The sequence below is a fragment of the Pantherophis guttatus genome, chromosome 1, assembly GCF_059756535.1.
Source record: "Pantherophis guttatus breed Tessera chromosome 1, ASM5975653v1, whole genome shotgun sequence".
Lineage (NCBI taxonomy): Eukaryota > Metazoa > Chordata > Lepidosauria > Squamata > Colubridae > Pantherophis > Pantherophis guttatus.
This window is the reverse complement of record NC_142063.1, coordinates 19,087,371-19,108,018: the sequence shown is the minus strand read 5'-3', so window position 1 is coordinate 19,108,018 and position 20,648 is coordinate 19,087,371. Positions and strand designations below refer to the sequence as shown.

The window sequence follows — 20,648 nt, the reverse complement described above, 5'->3', positions numbered from 1 at the left end:
TCTAGATGCTATTGCTATTGCTATCACCATCTGTGATCTTCCCAACCAACTTCTGACAAGCAAAGTCAGTGGGCAAAGACAGATTCACTAAATGACCATATGATCCCCTTAATAACTACAGTAATTCACTTAACAACCATGGCAAAAAAGGTTGTAAAATTGGGCACAACTGCATCAATCACCTTGCTTAGCCATTTAAATTCTGATCCCAATTTGAAAATTATCTGTAACCTTTCCATGTCTCCAAAAGAGATGAATCAACTGCTAACAGGTTTACCTACCTTTAGATTGAATGATTGACAGCTTACATAAGTTAGATTTAGGTTGCCTCCTAATTAGAAAGCATGCTATGCACGTGAAGAAATACAGGATAATATTATGGTGTTGTTGCTATGATTATTTCAAGTCGCCCAGCGAATTGGCTGGCAGGAGGTAAAGGCGTGAGGCTCAGAGGATTCTGGAGCTCCAGAAAATTTAACGTTACCAAGATTGAGAAACTGCTGTAACTATGAGGGAAACCACACCCACAAGTAAAAGGAATTCTAAAATCATCCATAAACTGAGCAGATTCTTCTTTTTAAAAAGTCTGTATCGGAAGGCAAATCTCTCTGGGATGAATTGAACCTCAGCTTCTAGATTTTCAAGTTTCCACCACCTCCACACCATGAAAAGAATAGAAACAAGATGAAATAGTGTGCCACCCACGTATTTAGGTCTTTCCTGTTATAAATCACTGTGTTCCTTCCCTCCACAATTTCATGGAGAGATTATACAGATTTCACAGATCAACAGAGTTGGAAGGGACCTTGTAGGTCATCTAGTCCAACCCTCTCCCCAAGCATGAGACCCTACACCATTTCTGACAGATGGCAGTCCAGTCTCTTCTTGAAAGCCTCCAGTGATGAAGCTCCCACAACTTCTGAAGGCAACTTCTGTTCCATTGTTTTGTTTTGTTTTTTAATGTTTTATTATTAAGAAATTATAATAATACAATTTTTATCCATCCGGTTACATAGTATGGAAAAAGAAATAAATACAATTTACATATTGTACATATATAGATAATCTTTGCAAACCAGTTACATGGTATAAAGAATTGTGTTCTCATATCATTCTTAGTGTATATATATATAATAATCTTTAACGATAAATTAGTAAATACATAAGTCATGTCTTTTGCTTACCCATGTAACCTTTCCTTGCCTTATTATATTTCCTACCATCCATAGTACATCTTCTCTTTCTATTTCATTTTACTATTTCTTGTACTTGCTCTGGTCTCTTTCCTTTTTATTTCAATTTCCTCTTCTCTAACCACCCGTACCACTTGTCCCATACGCTGTAATAATCAGAATCTTCTCTGTCATTAATTTCTAATGTTAATTTATTCATCTCGGCACATTCCATTATTTTGCCAATTACTTGTTCCTTAGTTGGTATTTTTTTCTCTTTCCATTGTTGAGCGAAAGCGATTCTTGCTGCTGTTATTATATGCACTGCCAAGTATTTCTTCTTTTTTGCCATTTCCGTCTTAAGAATTTACTGTCAGAAAATTTCTCCTTATTTCCAGGTTGATCAGTTTCCATCCATTGTTTCTTGTCTGGCCTTCAGGTGCCTTGGAAAATAGCTTGACCCCCAGTGGCATGGCAGAATTAAATTCTAAATTCATTTTTGTGATATACAGTATATTTTTGGGCATGTTTCTTCATATACATGCAGTTTTGTGTGTCATTTTGCCTAATGTGCAAAATTTGATTTTTGCAAACAAGACCCCTAATATAATCCACCTTTGCACATCCTTTTCATCAATGTGTTTCATTTGATACATGCATTGGTGAGGTATTTTAATGTTATATACTTTTTTTAAAAAAAGATAAAACTGCAATATGAATTTTGGAAAACTGCAAATTTTGAATGATACCTAAAATCCACTTTGTGTGGTCCTGATTAGTTGTTCAGAGACCACCAAAAAGATTAGAGCTATAGGTTAGATTGGGAAGTTGAAACAACTTTCTAGAATAAGATAATGGAAACCCCCCTTCTGAACCATTGTCAAAACAATTACAGATAATCCTCAATTTACGGCCACAATTGAGCCCAACATTTCTGTTGTTAAGTGAGACATTAGTTAAGTGAGTTTTGCCCCATTTTATGACTTTTCTTGCTACAGTTGTTAATCACTGCAGTTCATAAATTAGTAACCTGGTTATTAAGTGAATCTGGCTTCCCTATTGACTTTGCTCATCAGAAGGTCGCAAAAGGTGATCACATGACCTTGGGACATAGCCACGGTCATAAATTTGAACCAGTTGCCAAGCATCTGAATTTTGATCAGATGATCATGGGGATGCTGCAAAAGTCGTAACTGTGAAAAATGGTCGTAAGCAGTGGTGGATTTCTACCGGTTTGCCCCTGTTCGGGAGAAACAGTAGTGGTGGCAACGGGAGGCTCCGCCCACCCGCCGGGACATCATCATGGACGCTCTACGCATGCGCATTCCATTCTGCACATTCCACTACTGGCCGTAAGTCACACTTTTCAGTGCGGTTGTAACTTTGAATGGCCACTAAATAAACTGTTGTAAATCGACAACTACCTGTACGTGAAATCCATGAAGTGCTAAAAAATCACCCTCAACTTGAAACTGCCCTAACTTTTCCTTAGTTTAAATCCGGGGTGAAATGCTCCCGGTTCGGACCAGATTGCCCGATCCGGTAGTGATGGAGGCGGGTGGTTTGGAGAACCAGTAGCAAAAATCCCTGCCTCCCCCATGCCCAGCTGAGCTGCGCGATCATCAGAGTCTTTTTTTTAATTTTTAAAAGCATTTTTTCTACAATCTCTTTGGCTGAAAAATTGCTTTTAAAAGTAAAAAAAAAAAACGCTCTGATGATCGCGCGACTCAGCTGGGATCATCAGAGGCTTTTAAAAGCATTTTTTCTACAACCTCTTCAGCCGAAGAGATTATAGAAAAAATGTTTTTAAAAGGAAAAAAAGCCTCTGCCAATCAGGCAAGTCAGCTGGGATCATCAGAGGCTTTTAAAAGCATTTTTTCTACAACCTCTTCAGCCAAAGAGATTATAGAAAAAATGTTTTTAAAAGGAAAAAAAAGCCTCTGCCAATCAGGCAAGTCAGCTGGGATCGTCAGAGGCTTTTAAAAGCATTTTTTCTACAACCTCTTCAGCCAAAGAGATTATAGAAAAAATGTTTTTAAAAGGAAAAAAAAGCCTCTGCCAATCAGGCAAGTCAGCTGGGATCGTCAGAGGCTTTAAAAGGTTTTTTTTTTTACAACCTCTTCAGCCAAAGAGTTTAGATATGTGAAATCAGATAGCTTGCATTCAGGTCCATATTAAGTTAAGCCCTACCTGGGAGGCTTTGAAGATTATGATATCAAATCAGATGACGTTCGTCTACCTGCGGAGGAAGGAAAGAAGGCATTCTTAGCAGAACTGGTCTGGGACAGAAGCCAACAATGTGGTCAAGAGCCTGGTAGGTCAAGCGTGACCGAGATGATGCAGTTCTTCTGCCTTGGGTACTACCCACCGGTTAAACTGGGTTTGGGCCAAAGAAAAGCTGGAAAGGGAGTGGGGGGGCGGGGGCGGGGGGGCAGGGGGGGCGCGGGAGAAAACGTGTTGGGTGACAGTGATGTGTTTAGCCTCTTCTTGGCAAAATGCCTGTTGAGCATGGAAGAAGTGAAAAAGGGGTTATTCTATAGCTTGTCATGAGTTGGAAAGATTTTGCTTCTCAGGTATACAGGTGAGCAAGATTTCAGGAGAGAGAGAGAGGGAGGGAAGGAGAGAGAGAGAGAGAGAGAGGAAGGAGAGAGCAAGAACAGGAGGTTGGGTGGAGTGAGTTACTTCCTACTCCCTTCGTACTTTTTAAAAGCCTCTATGCCTTGGCAAAGTTGGTCTTTTGTGCCACAGCTTGGAAGCCACTTGAGGTCATCAGAAGCATCCTGAAGATCTGGAGAAGGGCAACAGTGTTCCCCTTGGCAGGAAGGGAAGGAGCTAGGCAGGTAAGCCATGAGAATGTTTCTTGCCAGCAATGCACAGCGTGGATCTCTTTGTCTCATTATCCCTAACGAGCCCCAAGGGGGAAGAGAAGAGCAGTTTGGGTGACTCCAAGCTTCTCCTATCTAAGAATTTCAGTGGTGCAACAGGGGAAGCGGTGCAGTGGTGTAACAGGGGAAGCATGTTGTGTTACAGGAAGACGCAGAGGTGCTGTCGTTAACGTATCTTAGAGACGGAAAGCAGGCTCTGCCCAGGGAACCTGTTAGCTGCTGCAGAATCAGAGAAAGTGCTGAAGAAGTCAATTTAGACAAATGTGAAATTAAGAGTGAGGTTTCAGGTTTGGTGGCTTTTCTTTTGGGATGAAAGGGAGAGTGAAAGAAATGCATATAATCAAATGTGACGAGAGGAATGGCATGCGAGAGAAAGGAGTCCGTTGCACAATGCATCCTAGACAGTCGTGGGTCTCAAATCCCGTTGCTACTGGTTCGCTCATGGGCGCGCGCCAGTGGTGGGTTGCCCCCGGTTCGCACCAAGTTCTATAGAACCGGTAGTAAAATTGGCGGGAGGCTCCGCCCACCGACCCTGACGTCATCAAAACGCTTCTTTCTGTTGTTGGATGTTCATCTTTGCTTTAGTTATGACGATATCAAGGCAGCGAGATATCAAGGCCGTGAGACCCAGGGGTGAAATCTACTTACCTTCCTTACCGGTTTGGAAGCACTCACGTGTGTGCACACCTTCTGCACATGTGCAAAACCTTCTGCGCATGTGCAGAAAGTAAAAAAAAACATTGCTTCCTGGCTAAAACCAGGAAGTAATAACACCTGGGTGGCGATTGCAACCGGATCGCCAGGGAAAAATTGCTACTGGATCGGGTGATTCGGTCCTATCCGGGAACATTTCACCACTGTGGAGACCCTTGACCTAAACTACTCCACACTGGTTTTCCTTTGAAAAAAACTCAACCATTTATAGTTGCGTATGCTTTAGTCACTTCACATTTAGATTGCTGCGGTGTGCTTTGGATAGGGCTGCCCGTGAAGCAGTGATGGAATTCAAATTTGTTTACTACCGGTTCTGTGGGCGTGGCTTGGTGGGCATGGTGGGCATGGCAGAGGAAGGATACTGCAAAATCTCCATTCCCACCCCACTCCAGGGGAAGGATATTGCAAAGTCTCCATTCCCACCCCACTCCAGGGAAAGGATACTGCAAAAATCTCCATTCCCACCTCACTCCAGGGGAAGGATATTGCAAAATCCCCATTCCCTCGCTACTCCTGAGGGAAGGATACTGCAAAATCTCCATTCCCACCCCACTCCAAGGGAAGGATACTGCAAAATCTCCATTCCCACCTCACTCCAGGGGAAGGATACTGCAAAATCTCCATTCCCTCCCTACTCCAGGGGGAAGGATATTGCAAAATCTCCATTCCCACCCCACTCTGGGGCCAGCCAGAGGGGGTATTTGCCAGTTCTTCTGAATTACTCCAAATTTCCGCTACCGGTTCTCCAGAACCTGTCAGAACCAGCTGAATAGCACCCCTGCCTTGAAGTCTACACAGAAGCTACAACTGGTCTAGAAACTAGAATGCAGCAGCGGGCACAACATTGGGTGCTTCCAGCTTTGCCCCCATTACACCTCTGTTACACGAACTGCACTGGCTCCCAGTTGTACCTTTCAGGTGTAAATCAACATGGTGGTTATCACCTTTAAAGCCCTATGAAGGACATGGCCAGGTTATTTGCAGGATCACTTCTCCCTGAGGTGCCTATCTTATCCTACCAGATTAGATAAATTAGGCAAGTTCTGGTCCCTTGCCACAGAGTGGGGAAGCCTACACACATACACACCCGCCACCCATCATCCATCAGCTTCTCTCCCCCCCCCACAACTTTTAACTTACCAGAAAGCCATCATATGAAAAAGGTATCAAGAATGGGTGCAGGATTTGGATTTGGCTAGTCTAGAGAAAAGAAGGACTGGGGGAGACATGATAGCAGTATTCCAGTATTTGAGAGGCTGCCACAAAGAGGAGGGTGTGTGTGTCAATTTATTTTCCAAAGCACCAGAAGGCAGGACAAGAAACAATGGATGGAAACTAATCAAGGAGAGAAGCAACCTGCAACTAAGGGGAAACTTCCTAACAGTGAGGACAATCAACCAGTGGAATGACTTGCCTTCAGAAGTTCTGGGTGCTTCATCACTGGAGGTTTTTAAGAAGAGACCGGACAGTCACCTGTCTGGAATGGTGTAGGGCCGTGATGGCGAATCTATGGCACACATGCCAGAGGTGGCAAGCAGAGCCCTCTCTGCTGGCACGTGCGCCATTGCCCCAGGTCTAATCTTCGTGGCATTTCTTTCGTGAGCTTCTGTTTCCCTGCAAACGACAAAACAGAAGCTCACAAAAGAAAAAGATCTTACCTTTTGCTGCTCTGCCGGTGTTGGGATGCCCCACTTCACACCGGCCAGCTGGTCTTTGGGTCTCTGCATTCACGCGTGTGCACCTTTCAGTTTGGTCATGGGTGCGCACCAGGGGTGGGTTCTAAATTTTTTTACTACCGGTTCTGTGGGCGTGGCTTATTTTGTGGGTGTGGTTTGATGGTCATGTGACAATTCTTTAGGATTTAGCAGAGGTACTGGTCTACCAGGCTTTTAACTGCTTGCAGAGCTGTACTGGTCTACTCATTTGTTTTTGGAGGCACCGGTCTACCCATTTATTTTTGTAGGCACCGGTCTACCTATTTATTTTTGGAGGCACTAGTCTACCCATTTATTTTTGCAGGCACTGGTCTACCCATTTATTTTTGCAGGCACCAGTCTACTCATTTGTTTTCTTTTAACACTGATCAGCTGTAGGGTGGCCCTTTGAAGCCCCGCGACAAGAGTTTAAACAGTTTTTTCCCTCTAGCCGATCAGCTGGGACTCAGGAGGCAGCAATAGATTGGGGGTGGGGCCAAGTAAAAGGTAAGAATAATAGAGGGGGGGTGGGGGAGCAGGGGGGCGGGGGGGGCAGAACCGGTTTGGTGACGTCATATCGTCACTGCTACTGGCTCGGTGGAACCGGGCGGAACCCATCACTGGTGTGCACACAGTTTGGGCACTCGGTGTCTAAAAGGTTCGCCATCACTGGTATAAGGTCTCCTGCTTGAGCAGAGGGTTGGACCAGAAGATCTCCAAGGTCCCTGGAAAAAGTCTGGTTGTCTTTTGAAAAGGCCCCTTTGGGACAACCATGATCTGGATGACTGAGAATCTCCATAGGCATCAAGACCAGGCTTTTTACCGTGGTGCTGGCTAGAGTGAGGCTGTCTGGAGTCAATCATGGCACATTCCAGGGGTGGGTTCTACTTACCTTTACTACCGGTTCGCAACGGGAGCGGTGTGCGCGCTTGCTTCACTCGCTAGCACGCAAGCACACTTCTGCACATGCGCAGATCGTACCTTATGACCTCCAGGTGGATGGGCGGAGCCTCCTGCCGCTTTTACTACAGATTCCCAAGAACTGGGAGCAACTCACCACTGGCACATTCCAAGGAGAGGACTGAGGTGCCAAATTTTGTTTTGTTTTTATGGTTGCATGGCTTAGGGTTTTAAATAACTCTGGGTTTTATTGCTGTTGTAAGCCACTCATAGCTATTCTTTAAGATAAAAGCAGCCATACAAATCCTTTAAATACATAAACAAATAGTAATTAACCCCGACTAATGCAGGCATCAATCTCTCATTTTCAATAGAATTATGTTAATTATTACAGTAGCTGTTGCAATACTTGGTCTTAGTCATCTCACCTTTGGACTCTTGTAATGTGCTCTACAGATGGCTGTCTTTGAAGAGCATCTGGAAGCAGCATTGATCCAGAATGCAAGGACTCAGATACTTACGGGGGCGTCAAAAATCTGCCCTTGTCCAATTGGGCCATCCCTATTGTGGTTAGTCTTATGATTGATGGCAGTTTTCCCCAACCACATCCTTTCCTATTGCATTGGGATAATTCTCAGTATTTCTGAGTATGTTGCTCTGGAATTTTGGAGCTGTAATCCTATCAAGACTGGAAAGATTATTCTATGCACAATCCAACTCTCAATTTAAGAATAGAATAACAGAGTTGGAAGAGACTTTTGAGGTCTTCTAATCCAACCCCCTGTTCAAGCAGGAGATTTTATACCGTTTCAGACAAATGGCTGTCCAGTCTCTCCTTAAAAAAAAAACTCCAGTGATGGTGCTCTCACAACTTCTGAAGGCAAGTCCTTCCACTGATTAATTGTTCTCACTGTCAGGAAATTTTTTCCAGCTTGTTAGAAGAAATATCCTTCTGGGTTCAGCTCCAAGTGGGGAAAAAGACACTGGAAACATGGAGACTGCTTGGAAAGATGGTTTAATGGTGGACAGGATCAGATGGTTTGAGTTCCTGAACAGAAAAGGGGCCGAGATGCTGTGAGTCTCTGGGTTTCATGCCCTCTCTGGCTTTGAACTTCCTGGAGCCCAGAAAGAGTATCCTGATTGATTGTCAAACTCCCTGGGGGTGGGGGTCTTAGCTAGCTTTGCTGGTTGATGTAATCTGCCCAGGTGCCATGTGGTGAGTTTCTGTTGCTAAATGGGTCCTATTGTGTTAGTTTCTGTTGCTAGATGGGTCCTATTGTGTTGCAGATGATGGTCCATTGACAAAGATGGGAGGGAATTGAGTTTCTGCCTCTGGCCCATTGACAAAGGGTGGGGGTGGGGGCAAGAAGGTGGGAGCTGCTTCGTCTTTAAAACATGCTTCTCCATTTCTCATCCAGGGAAACATAATAGTCTGCCTTTTTAATATTTCCTAAAATATTTCATTCTTCTAGGAAAGGGGTGGGTGCTAACTTCCTACAGCTCCTTCATAAGTTTCCATCTGTTGCTTCTTGTTCTGCCTTCACGTGCTTTGGAGAGCAGGTTGACTTTATGGCAGTCCCTTGGATATTGTAAGACTGCTATCATGTCACCCTTAGTCCTTCTTTTCATCACACTAAATATATCCAGTTTCTGCAACCGTTCTTCATATGTTTGATCATCCAGTCACCTAATCATCTTTATTGCTCTATTCTGCACTCTTTCTAGTTTTTCAGTATCTTTGATGTATCATGGTGACCAGGGGTGGGTTTCACTTAATTTTACCACTGGTTTACCCTGCACACATGCTGTCCACACATGCACCCAGCCTTCCGCGCATGTATTTTGCTCGTGCGCACACCTTCCACGCATTCGCCCGGCCTCGAAAATGTGCCTAAATAGCACGACTTGGATGGTGGGTGGGAGGGCCCACCAGTGATTGCCGCTACCGGTTCGCTTGAACCAATGTGAACCGGCTGAATACCACCTCTGATGGTGGTCATGGTGCAGCATCCCAAGCGCAGTCTTACCAAAGCATTATAAAGTGGCACTAACACGTCACATTTAGAAAGGGTTCCTGGTCTAATCTGAATGGGGTTTTCAAGTCTTGGTTATTTTTTTAATTTTTTTTTTTAATTTGATTTATATGCTGCCCTTCTCCGGAGACTCAGGGCGGCTTACATTGCATTAAGCAATAGCCTTCATACTTTTGTATATTTATACAAAGTCAGCTTATTGCCCCCACAAACTGGGTCCTCATTTAACCTACCTTAGAAAGGATGGAAGGCTGAGTCAACCTTGAGCCTTGGAGAGATTCGAACCAGCAGTAATTGCAGGCAGCTGTGTTAATGACAGGGTGCTCTAGACCACTGTGCTATCAAGGCTCCTATTGATAATCACATGCAGTTTCCCTGTGCAGAAGCAGTCTTCTATAAATACAAATGACTTTTGATGCTTTATTTGTGAGCTTCCCAAAGGCCACCTGTTGGAAATAGGGTTAATGACGGATAATGGCTCAGCCAGGCTTCTCATAAATTTAAGAAAGGGAATCCTCACTTCCATAGTTATTTATGGTTATTAAAATTATATGTATATATCATTGGTGAAATCCAATTGTTTTTTTACTACCGGTTCGGTGGGTATGGCTTGGTGGGCGTGGCTTGGTGGGCATGGCAGGGGATGGATACTGCAAGATCTCTGTTCCCACCCCACTCCAGGGGAAGGATACTGCAAAATCCGCATTCCCTCCCGACTCCTGGGGGAAGGATATTGCAAAATCTCCATTCCTATCCCACTCTGGGGCCAGCCAGAGGTAGTATTTGCCGGTTCTCAGAACTACTCAAAATTTCCACTACCGGTTGGCCAGAACCTGTCAGAACCTGCTGGATTTCACCCCTGGTATATATATACCTCCCTGTCCAGAGGCAGTTGACCTCTGAAGTTCAAGTGTTAGGACCACCAAAGGAAAACTGTCTCCTTAAGACTGTTTGTAATCTCTCTCTACATCCCCTGATTAATCATTGCTGGAGGCAATAATCTCCAAGGAGTTACTTCCCATTTCAAAGCTGGAAAGTGCAATAGACAAGAACTGCATGAAAGGGATAGCTGCAGAACACAAAGCATCCTGCTTTCATACCTACAAACTGAGCTACACACTTACTGAACCATTGGATTCACAAGCAACCGCTTGAGGCTATATTATAGCATTATTTACATACCCTGAAGCTACTCACTCTTGGGGTTGAAAAAAAAAAAGGGAAGGGAAGAAGGAAGGTTATTTCTTGTTTTATTGCCCTTGCTTCTGTTGATATTATAGTAATTATTTGGATTCTTATTTACATAGAGCTTAGATCTCAATAGTACAGCATAATGAATTGAATGATTGTTATTGTGTAAGTATCACCATAGCAATGGTCCTTTACAAAGTAGAAGACGACCAGTCCTTGTCCCGAAGGGTTTACACCCTTTAGACAGTACCGTACATACACATGGACAGTTCGATGCAATGGCACTAGAGCGATCATCCTTTGAGCAAGGCCATCCAAAGGTTACAAGCAGCAGCACTTTGAGGATTTTCCAGAGACAGCTGGGGTACAAAGCGACTTTCAAGGTTCCACAGCAAAACGATCTCGATTTATTCTGGTAGGCGGACAAAGCACACAAGCTGTTTCTTCCTGATACTGTCCTTTTTATATCCATCCCGTGCTTCACATAGGCAAATTTTTAAAATGCCTTTATTTACTTGGCATGGGATTAGGCATGTTGGTATGATGAAAGTCGTGGTGTGCCAGTAGGTGGGTGCTAGTTTTCTGAAGCGTCTGTACTTTGCTTTCTTAAAATACATACGCTGGACTCTAAGGATACGGAACCCTTTGTAAAACATGGTCTCTTCTCTTTCCCACGTCTCAGAACCACTGACCTTTGATTGTTGGTGTTATTTGAAATAATAATTGACAGAGGTTTTGTTTTTGTTTTTTTGTATGGCTTACTTTCCTGTTCAGGTGGCTTTTTTTTTTTTTTAATTTGATTTATATGCCGCCCTTCTCCGAAGACTCAGGGCGGCTTACAATGTGCTCAGCAATAGCCTTCATCCTTTTGTATATTTATACAAAGTCAGCTTATTGCCCCCACAAACTGGGTCCTCATTTCACCTACCTTAGAAAGGATGGAAGGCTGAGTCAACCTTGAGCCTTGGCGAGATTCGAACCCTGCAGTAATTGCAGGCAGCTGGTCTTAATAAGCTTAATAACAGGGTGCCTTAAACTCCTGTACTACCAAGGCTCCTACTTCAGAGAAAAGGTGGCATATAAATTGGTGCAAAGCACGACAAGGATAAATAAAACAGTAATAGCGATCAAGAACAGGGATGGGGAAAACCTGAAGATGACTGGCAATGATTAAGACAAATCATATCCAGACTAGAGAAGCACATATGCACATAAAGGAAAAGGGAAATGTCTCATCCCTGACATTAAAATCAAAATAATATATATATATCTGTATATTAAAAAAAAGTTCTATTCAGATCTCAAGGAGCTCCCTATGAAGTTGCACTCTCCCCAATGTGGCACCCTTTAAAAGGGGTGAGAGTACCACATGTCAAATTCCAAAGTTGGCCTTCAATAGAAGAGAATATATGTAGCTCAGAGTTGAACTGTGGAGTCCTTGATGCTCTCTGAGCTTGGTTGTATGCCTGCAGATGTTTCAGTGACAATGGATGTGGGGCTTGCCGTGCCATTGTTGGTGCAAGTGTGGTTTTCTTCTTGGTGGTTCCTTGATTGTTTTCTTGCTTGCTTGTTTGTCTGGTGTTAATTCCTATTTATCTGGATGTTGTTTTGCTGGAGAAGATGCGTTCTGGTCTTTTTATTTCCTTCTTAGTTTTGAATAGCACTAGCAATAGCAGTTAGACTTATATACCGCTTCACAGTGCTTTACAGCCCTCTCTCAGCGGTTTACAGAGTCAACATATTGCCCCTAACAATCTGGGTCCTCATTTTACCGACCTCGGAAGGATGGAAGGCTGAATCAATCTTGAATGGTGTGTAAATGTGGTTTCTCTCTATGTATCTATCGATAACTGATTTGTCTAAATGCCAAGCTTCCAGGAATTTCTGGAGTAGCCAGAATCAACTTCTGCCTCACTACCTATTTTCAGTTTGATGGACAAAATATACCAGCATTTTTTTTAATGGAAAGTTCATTGTAATGGACTATTTAGGATCCTCCTCATGGGTTGCATGTCTAGGCAAGCCAGCTTTGGATTTGTCTCCAGCAAATTCTAAGATGAAAGGTGTTTCCCCACCCCTTTTTTTGCTAACACCTTAAAGACTTGTACCTGCTTGTTTGTAATACTATCTGTTTTTGTTGGCTTAATTAACTGGCTGATGAGTGAAAGCTATGCAGGAAAATGCAGGAGGAAGAAATAAAGGATTATTTTGCTTGCCTTCTTCTCTTCCTTCTTCTTCTGAACTGCATTGTTAGCTAATCTTTCAGGCAATCAAGTTTAACCATGAGAACTTAAAGATGGCAATTATGAAGATGTGCCGAGTCATTTTTCACTTCTAGCAGCTGCATAGATGAATAGATGGATAGGTTTTCTCCACGAAAACCAAAGAATACCCCTATCAAACCCATCTTATTCCAGCATTTTATTTCTCTCTGTGGTCATTGAAAGAGCCTTGGTAGTGCAGCGGACTAAGTGCTGTTAAGTACCACTTAGCTGCCAGCTGCCTGCAATTAGTGCGAGTTCAAATCTCACCAGGCTCAAGGTTGACTCAGCCTTCCATCCTTCCGAGGTAGGTAAATTGAGGACCCGGATTGTGGGGGCAATAAGCTGACTTGGTAGAAACACCGCTTATGGGGGGCCAAAAGCCCTAATAAGCAGGTATATACAAAAGAATGAAGGCTATTGCTATAAGTGCATTGTAAGCCACCCTGAGTCTTTGGAGGAGGGCGGCATATAAATTGAACTAATAAATAAATAAATAAATCCAGAGAAAGCCACCATGGTGACATGGTGAAAATCCTGGAAGAGAAATGAGGAGACCCAGGTTTGTGTCCTGTCTTAAGCTGGGTGACTTCTCAGCTCTGATCAGCAACAGGCTCTGAAACAAATTGGCTGATCAGCAAAATCACTCATGACTCCTTGCATTGGTAGCTCTGGTTTAAAGCTGTTGGAAGAAATATCCATCTGGTTCAGTCCCAATCCGGGAGAAAGGCACTGGAGACAAAATGGAGGATGGAGGCTGATTGCAAAGGGGGTCCATTTATTGATGAAGCAGAACCACCAAGCACGTGTGATTCTGGGTAGCTGACCACATGGAGTTGAGAGTGAAGGGTTTTTATACCTCCTCTTGGGCTTCGAACTTGAGCTTCCTGTTCCTGTTCAAGAACATGTATTCCGTTGGCTGTTGTCAGACCCTCATGGGGCCATGTACAAATCCTAGTACCATGGCAAACCTATGGCAAGCATGTCACAGGTGACACGCAGAACCCTCTCTGTGGGCACGTGAGCCCTCCTGCTGGCCAGCTGGTTTTTGGGTCTTTGCCGTGCATGTATAGGGGGCGGGGCACATGCGGGAGATGAGTGAGCATGCACGGGGCGGGGCACACATGAAGGGGTAAAGCGTGCATGCGGGGGGCACACATCGAGTTACACGCATTGCATTATGGTTGTGTGCGCACACGAACATGTTTTCACACATGCGCGTAAACGCTTTCAGCACTCAGTCCCGAAAAGGTTAGCCATCACTGTCCTAGGAGTTTGTCTGAGCTAAGTTTGATTGAAGTTTGGGCTGATGCAATGAAGGGCTTGTTGGGCAATTCTTATTGTGGCTGAGATCTAACCCTATCTTTGTTCAGCCCTTGCTGCAGGGAGTAATGGATTACCAAATCTGCATTTCTAAAAGTTGGCCCCAGTTTAGTATCTGCTCGGGGGCAGGAAGCTGGGGCTCTGAGTTTCTGTCTCCCTTAAGATTTTTATTTCTCTTTTAGGGGAAATATTTTATCCTGCCTTTTTAAATATTTCTCAAAATATTTCATTCTTCTAGGAGAGGGGTGGGTGCTAACTTTCTACAAAGCCATCTAAGTTAGAAGCCATCTCTGTGTCTTGTGGTAATGAGGCTGAAACGAGTTAAACTTATATGATTGAGTCTGAGTCAGAGGAATGATTGAGTCTGTCATCTGCACCTCTATAACTGTCTGGTTTGGTTCTGCAACCCAACAAGACAGACACAGACTTCAGAGGATAATTAGAATTGCAGAAAAAACAATGGCTACCAACCTGCCTTCCATTGAGGACCTGTATCCTGCAGGAGTCAAAAAGAGGGTTGTGAAAATATTTACAGACCCCTCGCATCCTGGACATAAATTGTTTCAACTTCTACCCTCAAAACGACGGTATAGGGCACTGCACACCAGAACAATTAGACACAAGGACAGTTTTTTGCCCCATGCCATCACTCTGCTAAACAACTAATTCCCCCAACACTGTCTAATTATTAACTAAGACTGTATTAGTATTATTCTTCGCAAATTTCCTATTACCTATTTCCTTTTCTACTTATGACTATAACTTTGTTGCTTGTGTCTTTACGATTTATATTGTTTACTTAGCAGACTAGTATGATTTATGTTGATTCCTTATTTAGTATCCTATGATTATCACTGTTGTAACTTATGATTCATGAGCACCTGCGTGCCTACCCAGGGATGGGTTCTACTTACCTTTACTACCAGTTTGTATCGTGCGTGCACTTCTGCTCATGTGCAGATCACCTATAATGACGTCCGGGTCAGTGGGTAGAGCCTCCCTCTGGTTTTACTACCGGTTCTTGTGAACCGGTCCGAACCGGGGGCAACCCACCACTGTGCCTACCGTCCCTGTCCTAATGTTTCCTCTACTTGTATTTATTTTATGTATTCAATTCATGCTTATAATTATATAAATTACCTAATACGTTCTTGACAAATAAATAAAATAAACGATGAATGTATTTATGATGACTATGATTGTGATTTAACACTTATATCTTTTATGTACACTGAGAGCTTACGCACTGAAGACAAAATCCTTGTGTGTCCAATCACACTTGGCCAATAAAGAATTCTATTATTGATGCATATTTACAGGTGCTTAGCAAATCTCTGAAATTCCAACCTACCTGAGGGTACTTATGACCCAGACTGAAAGTTCCAACAGTCAACCCCCCCCCCTCTCCATTCCTCGCAGGCATGTGACCCCTCCTTGAGCACTCAGCAACCGGATCGTATTTACAACAATTTGCATCCTCTTGCAGTCATGTGACTGTGTTTTATAATGATGTTGCTGAAAGCTGGCGTTTACTTCTGGTTTTCAGCAAAACCTTGCCTAGAGCAAACTTTTACTTCATTTAAAGACATAGATTCATTTAGCAACGATGCCCAAAAAAAGTTTGTAAAAGCAGAACAGTCACCTGACTGTCATTAGTTACGATTAGAGAACATAGAATAATAGACTTGGAAGCAGTGGTGAAATCCAATTTTTTTTACTACCGGTTCTGTGGGCGTGGCTTGGTGGGTGTGGTGTGGCTTGGTGGGCGTGGCAGGGGAAGGATACTGCAAAATCTCCATTCCCATCCCACTCCAGGGGAAGGATAATGCAAAATCCCCATTCCCACCCAACTCTGGGGCCAAACAGAGGTGGTATTTGCCGGTTCTCCAAACTGCTCAAAATTTCCACTACCGGTTCTCCAGAACCTGTCAGAACCTGCTGGATTTCACCCCTGCTTGGAAGGCACCTCAGAAGTCTTCTAGTCCAGGGGTCTCCAAATTTGGCAACTTTAAGCCTGGCAGAAGTCCACCAGGCTTAAAGTTGCCAAGGTTGGAGACCCCTGTTCTAATCCAACCACCTGCTCGAGCAGGAGAGACCCATGATGAGCAGGCTCCATAACAGTTGTAACTCGAGGACTACCTGTATTCCATTGATCTGCTCCTCCACCTTTCTTTCAGCAGTATATTTTCTTTCGGCAGCGACAATAGAAATAGTGAATAGTGATCACACAGTAAAGATTTCAATAGTGCAGCTGTTTCCCTGCTGCGGCCAGAAAAGCCTTTAGGAGAACTAGGAAGTTTTATAAACAACAGCTGTTTTTTCTACGTGTGCTGCTTTTGGCAGTTGCGTTGCTTATAATTTGACTCCCCCTGCCCCCCAGCCCTTTTGGCAGTCAATAAGAACTAGAAGCTTTGATTGTAGTAATAAACAAAGCTAAATAGTTCAGATAACTGACTTTTGTGTCCTGTAAATAATGAGGCGATGTTTACATTGTTTGCATAACTGGTTTTGTTCTGCACTGTTTGGTCTTATTATTCTAGCCTTGGGAGTGATAATTCCCAGTCCACTCAGGTTTCTGAGGTCCTGCTTCATAAACATTTTTTCCAGGCATATGCTCCAAAGTAGTGAGTTGATTTTAAAAACAGAAGAGTACATTTCTGGGCAACATAAGACCCAGAAAAATCTAATTTTTCAGAGTATAACACACTCCGGACTATAAGACGCACCTGTCTTTTTTGGTGAGGAAAACAAGAAAAAGAAATCTGCCTCTGCCTCGCAGCAATTTTGCCTTGCTGCAGCAAACAGCCTGCTTTACTTTCATTTCCATTTTCAGCATAGCTTGATTAGCACAAGAAGAAAAAAAAATCTGGTCCCAGCAATTTACCTCCTTGCAGCAAGCAGCAGAGGCCCGCGTAAAACAGCTGAGAGTTGGGAGGCCGATCCATGGGACAATCAACTTGTGCTAATTAGGCTGTGCTGAAGCTGAAATGGGCTGTTTCTTCTTGCTGCTTGCTGCAAGGAGGTAAATTGCTGGGAGGCAGAGGCCAAAGGGTGGGGGGCAGTGAGTGGGCAGGGCTACATTCGATGGATAAGACGCACCTAAATTTTCACCCCCTTTTAGGGGGGGGGAAGGTGCATCTTATACTCCGAAAAATACGGTAATTTATAATTTACAGAAACTGCATGCCTTTCACTTTTATGGCTCTTTTTTCCTGTTTTTCCTCCTCCTCCTCCTCCTCCTCCTCCTCCTCCTCCTCCTCCTCCTCCTCCTCCTCCTCCTCTTCTGTTGATCAGAATTTTCCCTGCTTAACATGTCCTCCCCCCAATATTGCCTCCCTTTGGCTGAATCCTCTCTGTCACTACTGACAGAGAGTCTGGCTAGATGACAATGCCTGGCTAGGTGGCTCAATAGCTAAGACGCTGAGCTTGTCGATCCAGAAAGGTCGGCAGTTTGGAGGTTCAAATCCCTAGTATAGGTCTCCAGCGTGAGCAGGGGGTTGGACTAGATGACCTTCAAGGTCCCTTCCAACTCTGTTATTGTTATTACTTGTCTGGAAACCTCCCCAGATTGGATCACTCTGGATTTCTGCCCTGTAGTCTGACAGACCTCTCTAAACCTACCCAAGAGAACTCTATGATGTTGACATGGGACCAAAAAATACAACCCTTCCAGGTCTGGCATCTTCCTGATCTGTGGACTTCAATTCCCAGAATTCCCCAGCCAACCTGGCCTTTGATGAGAATTCTGGGGGTTGAAGTCCACACATCTGGGAAGCACCAAGGTTGGGAAAGGTGTGCTACCCTATCCCTGGGAAATGAGTGCCGATTGCAGAATGGCTAAATAATCTGCGTAATCTCAGAGGAGACTATTTCTCCAGCTAGAAAATGAGATAATTGCATTATTTAAAGAAGGAGATGGGGGAACCCCGAGTGGTTTCAATATTTGCCCCCACCACAGATTGCAAGTTTAAAAGATCTCTTTTTTCTAAAACCCTCAAGAGCGTTGTTAAGTGGATTTCAGTGCTTCTCAGCCTTGCCAACTTCCAGAGGTGTGGACTTCAACTTCCAGAATCCCCCAGCCAGCTCTGCTCTGCTAGCTGGGGAATTCTGGGAGTTGAAGTCCACACCTCTGAAAGTTGCCTAGGTTGAGAACCACTGAGATGGAGGATGACCACATTATTACTATAGCAAGCACAGTATTTCCTGCAGGTATTTGGAAGGATTGTGAATGGTACCATTGGGTTCCTTACAGCATTCTTTAAAGCAAGATCCTGGCCAGGAGGACAAATGCCACGGTCAGATTGGAAGGCAGCTGATCAGATAACATTCCAAAATCATCCTTGAAGCTTATAGGTTGTCTGAATGCATCCTAGCAAACCAGACAGGCCTGGTTGTTTTGTATACAAACTTCCCTGGCAGGTGGCCAGCTCCTCACAGGCTTATGATGATCCATCCAACGAGGACGATTGCGCAGTCAGGATTAAACTAGCCAGTGACGCTGTTCCTATGCTTAGTATTGAACTGGCCTGCCGGTTTCTTTTTCTACCTTTGCTGATGTGAAAAAGAGATAAGAAGAGGGGTGAGACCATTTAAGCCCGTGGGAAGGAAAGCTGGTGCATTTTATAATCCTAATCTTCCCTTTGGTGTGGGAAGGATTCAGGGGTATTGCCAAAGAGGCTCTTGCAGTGTCCTCAATCATCACACAACCTCAGGTAACCGATCTGATTTTCCTCTGGCCAGGCTACAAACTTTTTTTGCAACTCTAGAATTTTTGAAAGGGAACTGTTTTCTCATTCACTGATTCTTGAGCCTCAACTGCCTCTTACCGCTGAAATCTGGTGTTACTTAAGCAGCCTTTACCCAGTCTTAATTCTTCTAAGCCGATTGACAATCCCGGTGGAAAAACAAATAAACAACTTCCATGGAAACCAAAGCATGTGATTCCCCTGTTTTCTCAGCCAGAGCAATCAGGCTGAAAGATAACGACTTGTGCCCATCCCGTCACAAAGAGAGGGCCAAGGGCGAATGGGGATCGGGATCCAGATCTCCCCTCATCCCAGCTCAACCCTTCCAGGTCTGACATCTTCCAGATCTGTGGACTTCAATTCCCAGAATTCCCCAGCCAACTTGGCCTTTGATGAGAATTCTGGGGGTGGAAGTCCACACATCTGGGAAGCACCAAGGTTAGGAAAGGTGTGCTACCCTATCCCTGGGAAATGAGCGCAGATTGCAGGATGGCTAAATCAGCATTGCAGCTGCAATGGACTATACAAGAGGTGAGCAAATTATTCTGGATGGGCGAACGTATCAGTCATCATCGTAATCAAAAGGCTACAGATCCTCCTTGAAGCAACTCCTAACTCTGTTGTGATCATAGCCAACGAGGGCTAAGCTAGCAAATTGCAGGAAAGTTAAATGACTTAATCTTTTTGCTTTTTAGATTCCAAAATGCCAAGCCAGGAGTCTTTCGGGAGTTACCAGGATGAGACTAAAACAGGACAAGGTAAGTAGATGTGGGGATTTGTAGAATCACAGGTGGGAACATTTGGGGGGGGGATACATATTTTTGTACCAAGAAATGTATATAACTGAAGTGATTTTTTTCCAGGCTAAAGCTTGTTCCCCAGCTTTAGTTTAATCTCCAGTTGATGTAATCCAAAGGGTGGGGGGGGGATTGACACTTTAGAAGCTTGAAAAACTTGATTTTGTTTGGAAGATATGCTTTTACCAGCCTTGGTATTTCCTCCCTGGACCTAAGATTGGCAGACTTTGTTGGCAAACTTTTATCTACTGTAATCAATAACAAGGAATCCTTTGTGCCCTGTCTCATTTTATATGAGTCACTCACCCATCTCCCAAAGTGGTTGATATCTCAATGAAAGGTGTGTGTGCGTATCCGTTCCTCACATAAGGTCCCATCTGTGGACCAGAGCTATGGACTCATAGAATCATAGGGCTAAAAGGGACCTTGGAGGTCTTCTAGCCCAACCCCCATCTCAAAGTAGGAGCTTTATACCATCCCAATCAAATGGTTGTTTTTGAAAACTTACAAGTCCAGGAGGAAAGCTATTCCATTGATTAATTAATTGTTCTCACTGTCAAAAAAATTCTCCTTACTTCTAGGATGGATCCCTCCTTAACAAGCTTCCACCCATTTCTTCTTGTCCTGTCCTCTGGAGCTTTGGAGGATATGTCAGTCCCCCTCTTCTGTGTGACAGTTCCTTAAATATCAGAAGACAATTATCATGTTCCCCCCTAATCCTTTTCTTGAATAGGCTAGGTTAGAGACACCTAGCTCCCTCAACTATGTCTCCAGCTATCTCAAGATGCCTGTTCCTGGCTTTTCCTGAGTTCAGGAGGGAAATAGATAGTAGGGAGAGCTGGTTATGCATGCCTGGAGGGGGTGGGTAGGATAGGGAAGACTGAGTGAGAGTAAGTGAGCTATTACAATTAATGGAGAATCTTCATTTACACA

At 43.9% G+C, this 20,648-nt stretch overlaps 1 protein-coding gene across 3 annotated transcripts in view; it reads left to right on the top strand.

Annotated features, from left to right (window-relative positions):
- ATP8B3 (ATPase phospholipid transporting 8B3) overlaps positions 1 to 20,648 on the top strand; it is a 102,586-nt gene that overhangs the window by 14,729 nt on the left and 67,209 nt on the right. Inside the window, exons 1-2 of one of the 3 annotated variants that reach the window (XM_034437717.3) lie at positions 3,796 to 4,012; positions 19,614 to 19,676. In XM_034437717.3, coding sequence (XP_034293608.2) covers positions 19,622 to 19,676 — 55 coding nt within the window. In that variant the 5' untranslated portion in view covers positions 3,796 to 4,012; positions 19,614 to 19,621. Of the gene's footprint in view, positions 1 to 3,795; positions 4,013 to 19,368; positions 19,450 to 19,613; positions 19,677 to 20,648 lie in introns of those variants that run through there. The other 2 variants (XM_034437716.3, XM_034437714.3) reach the window with 2 other exon arrangements.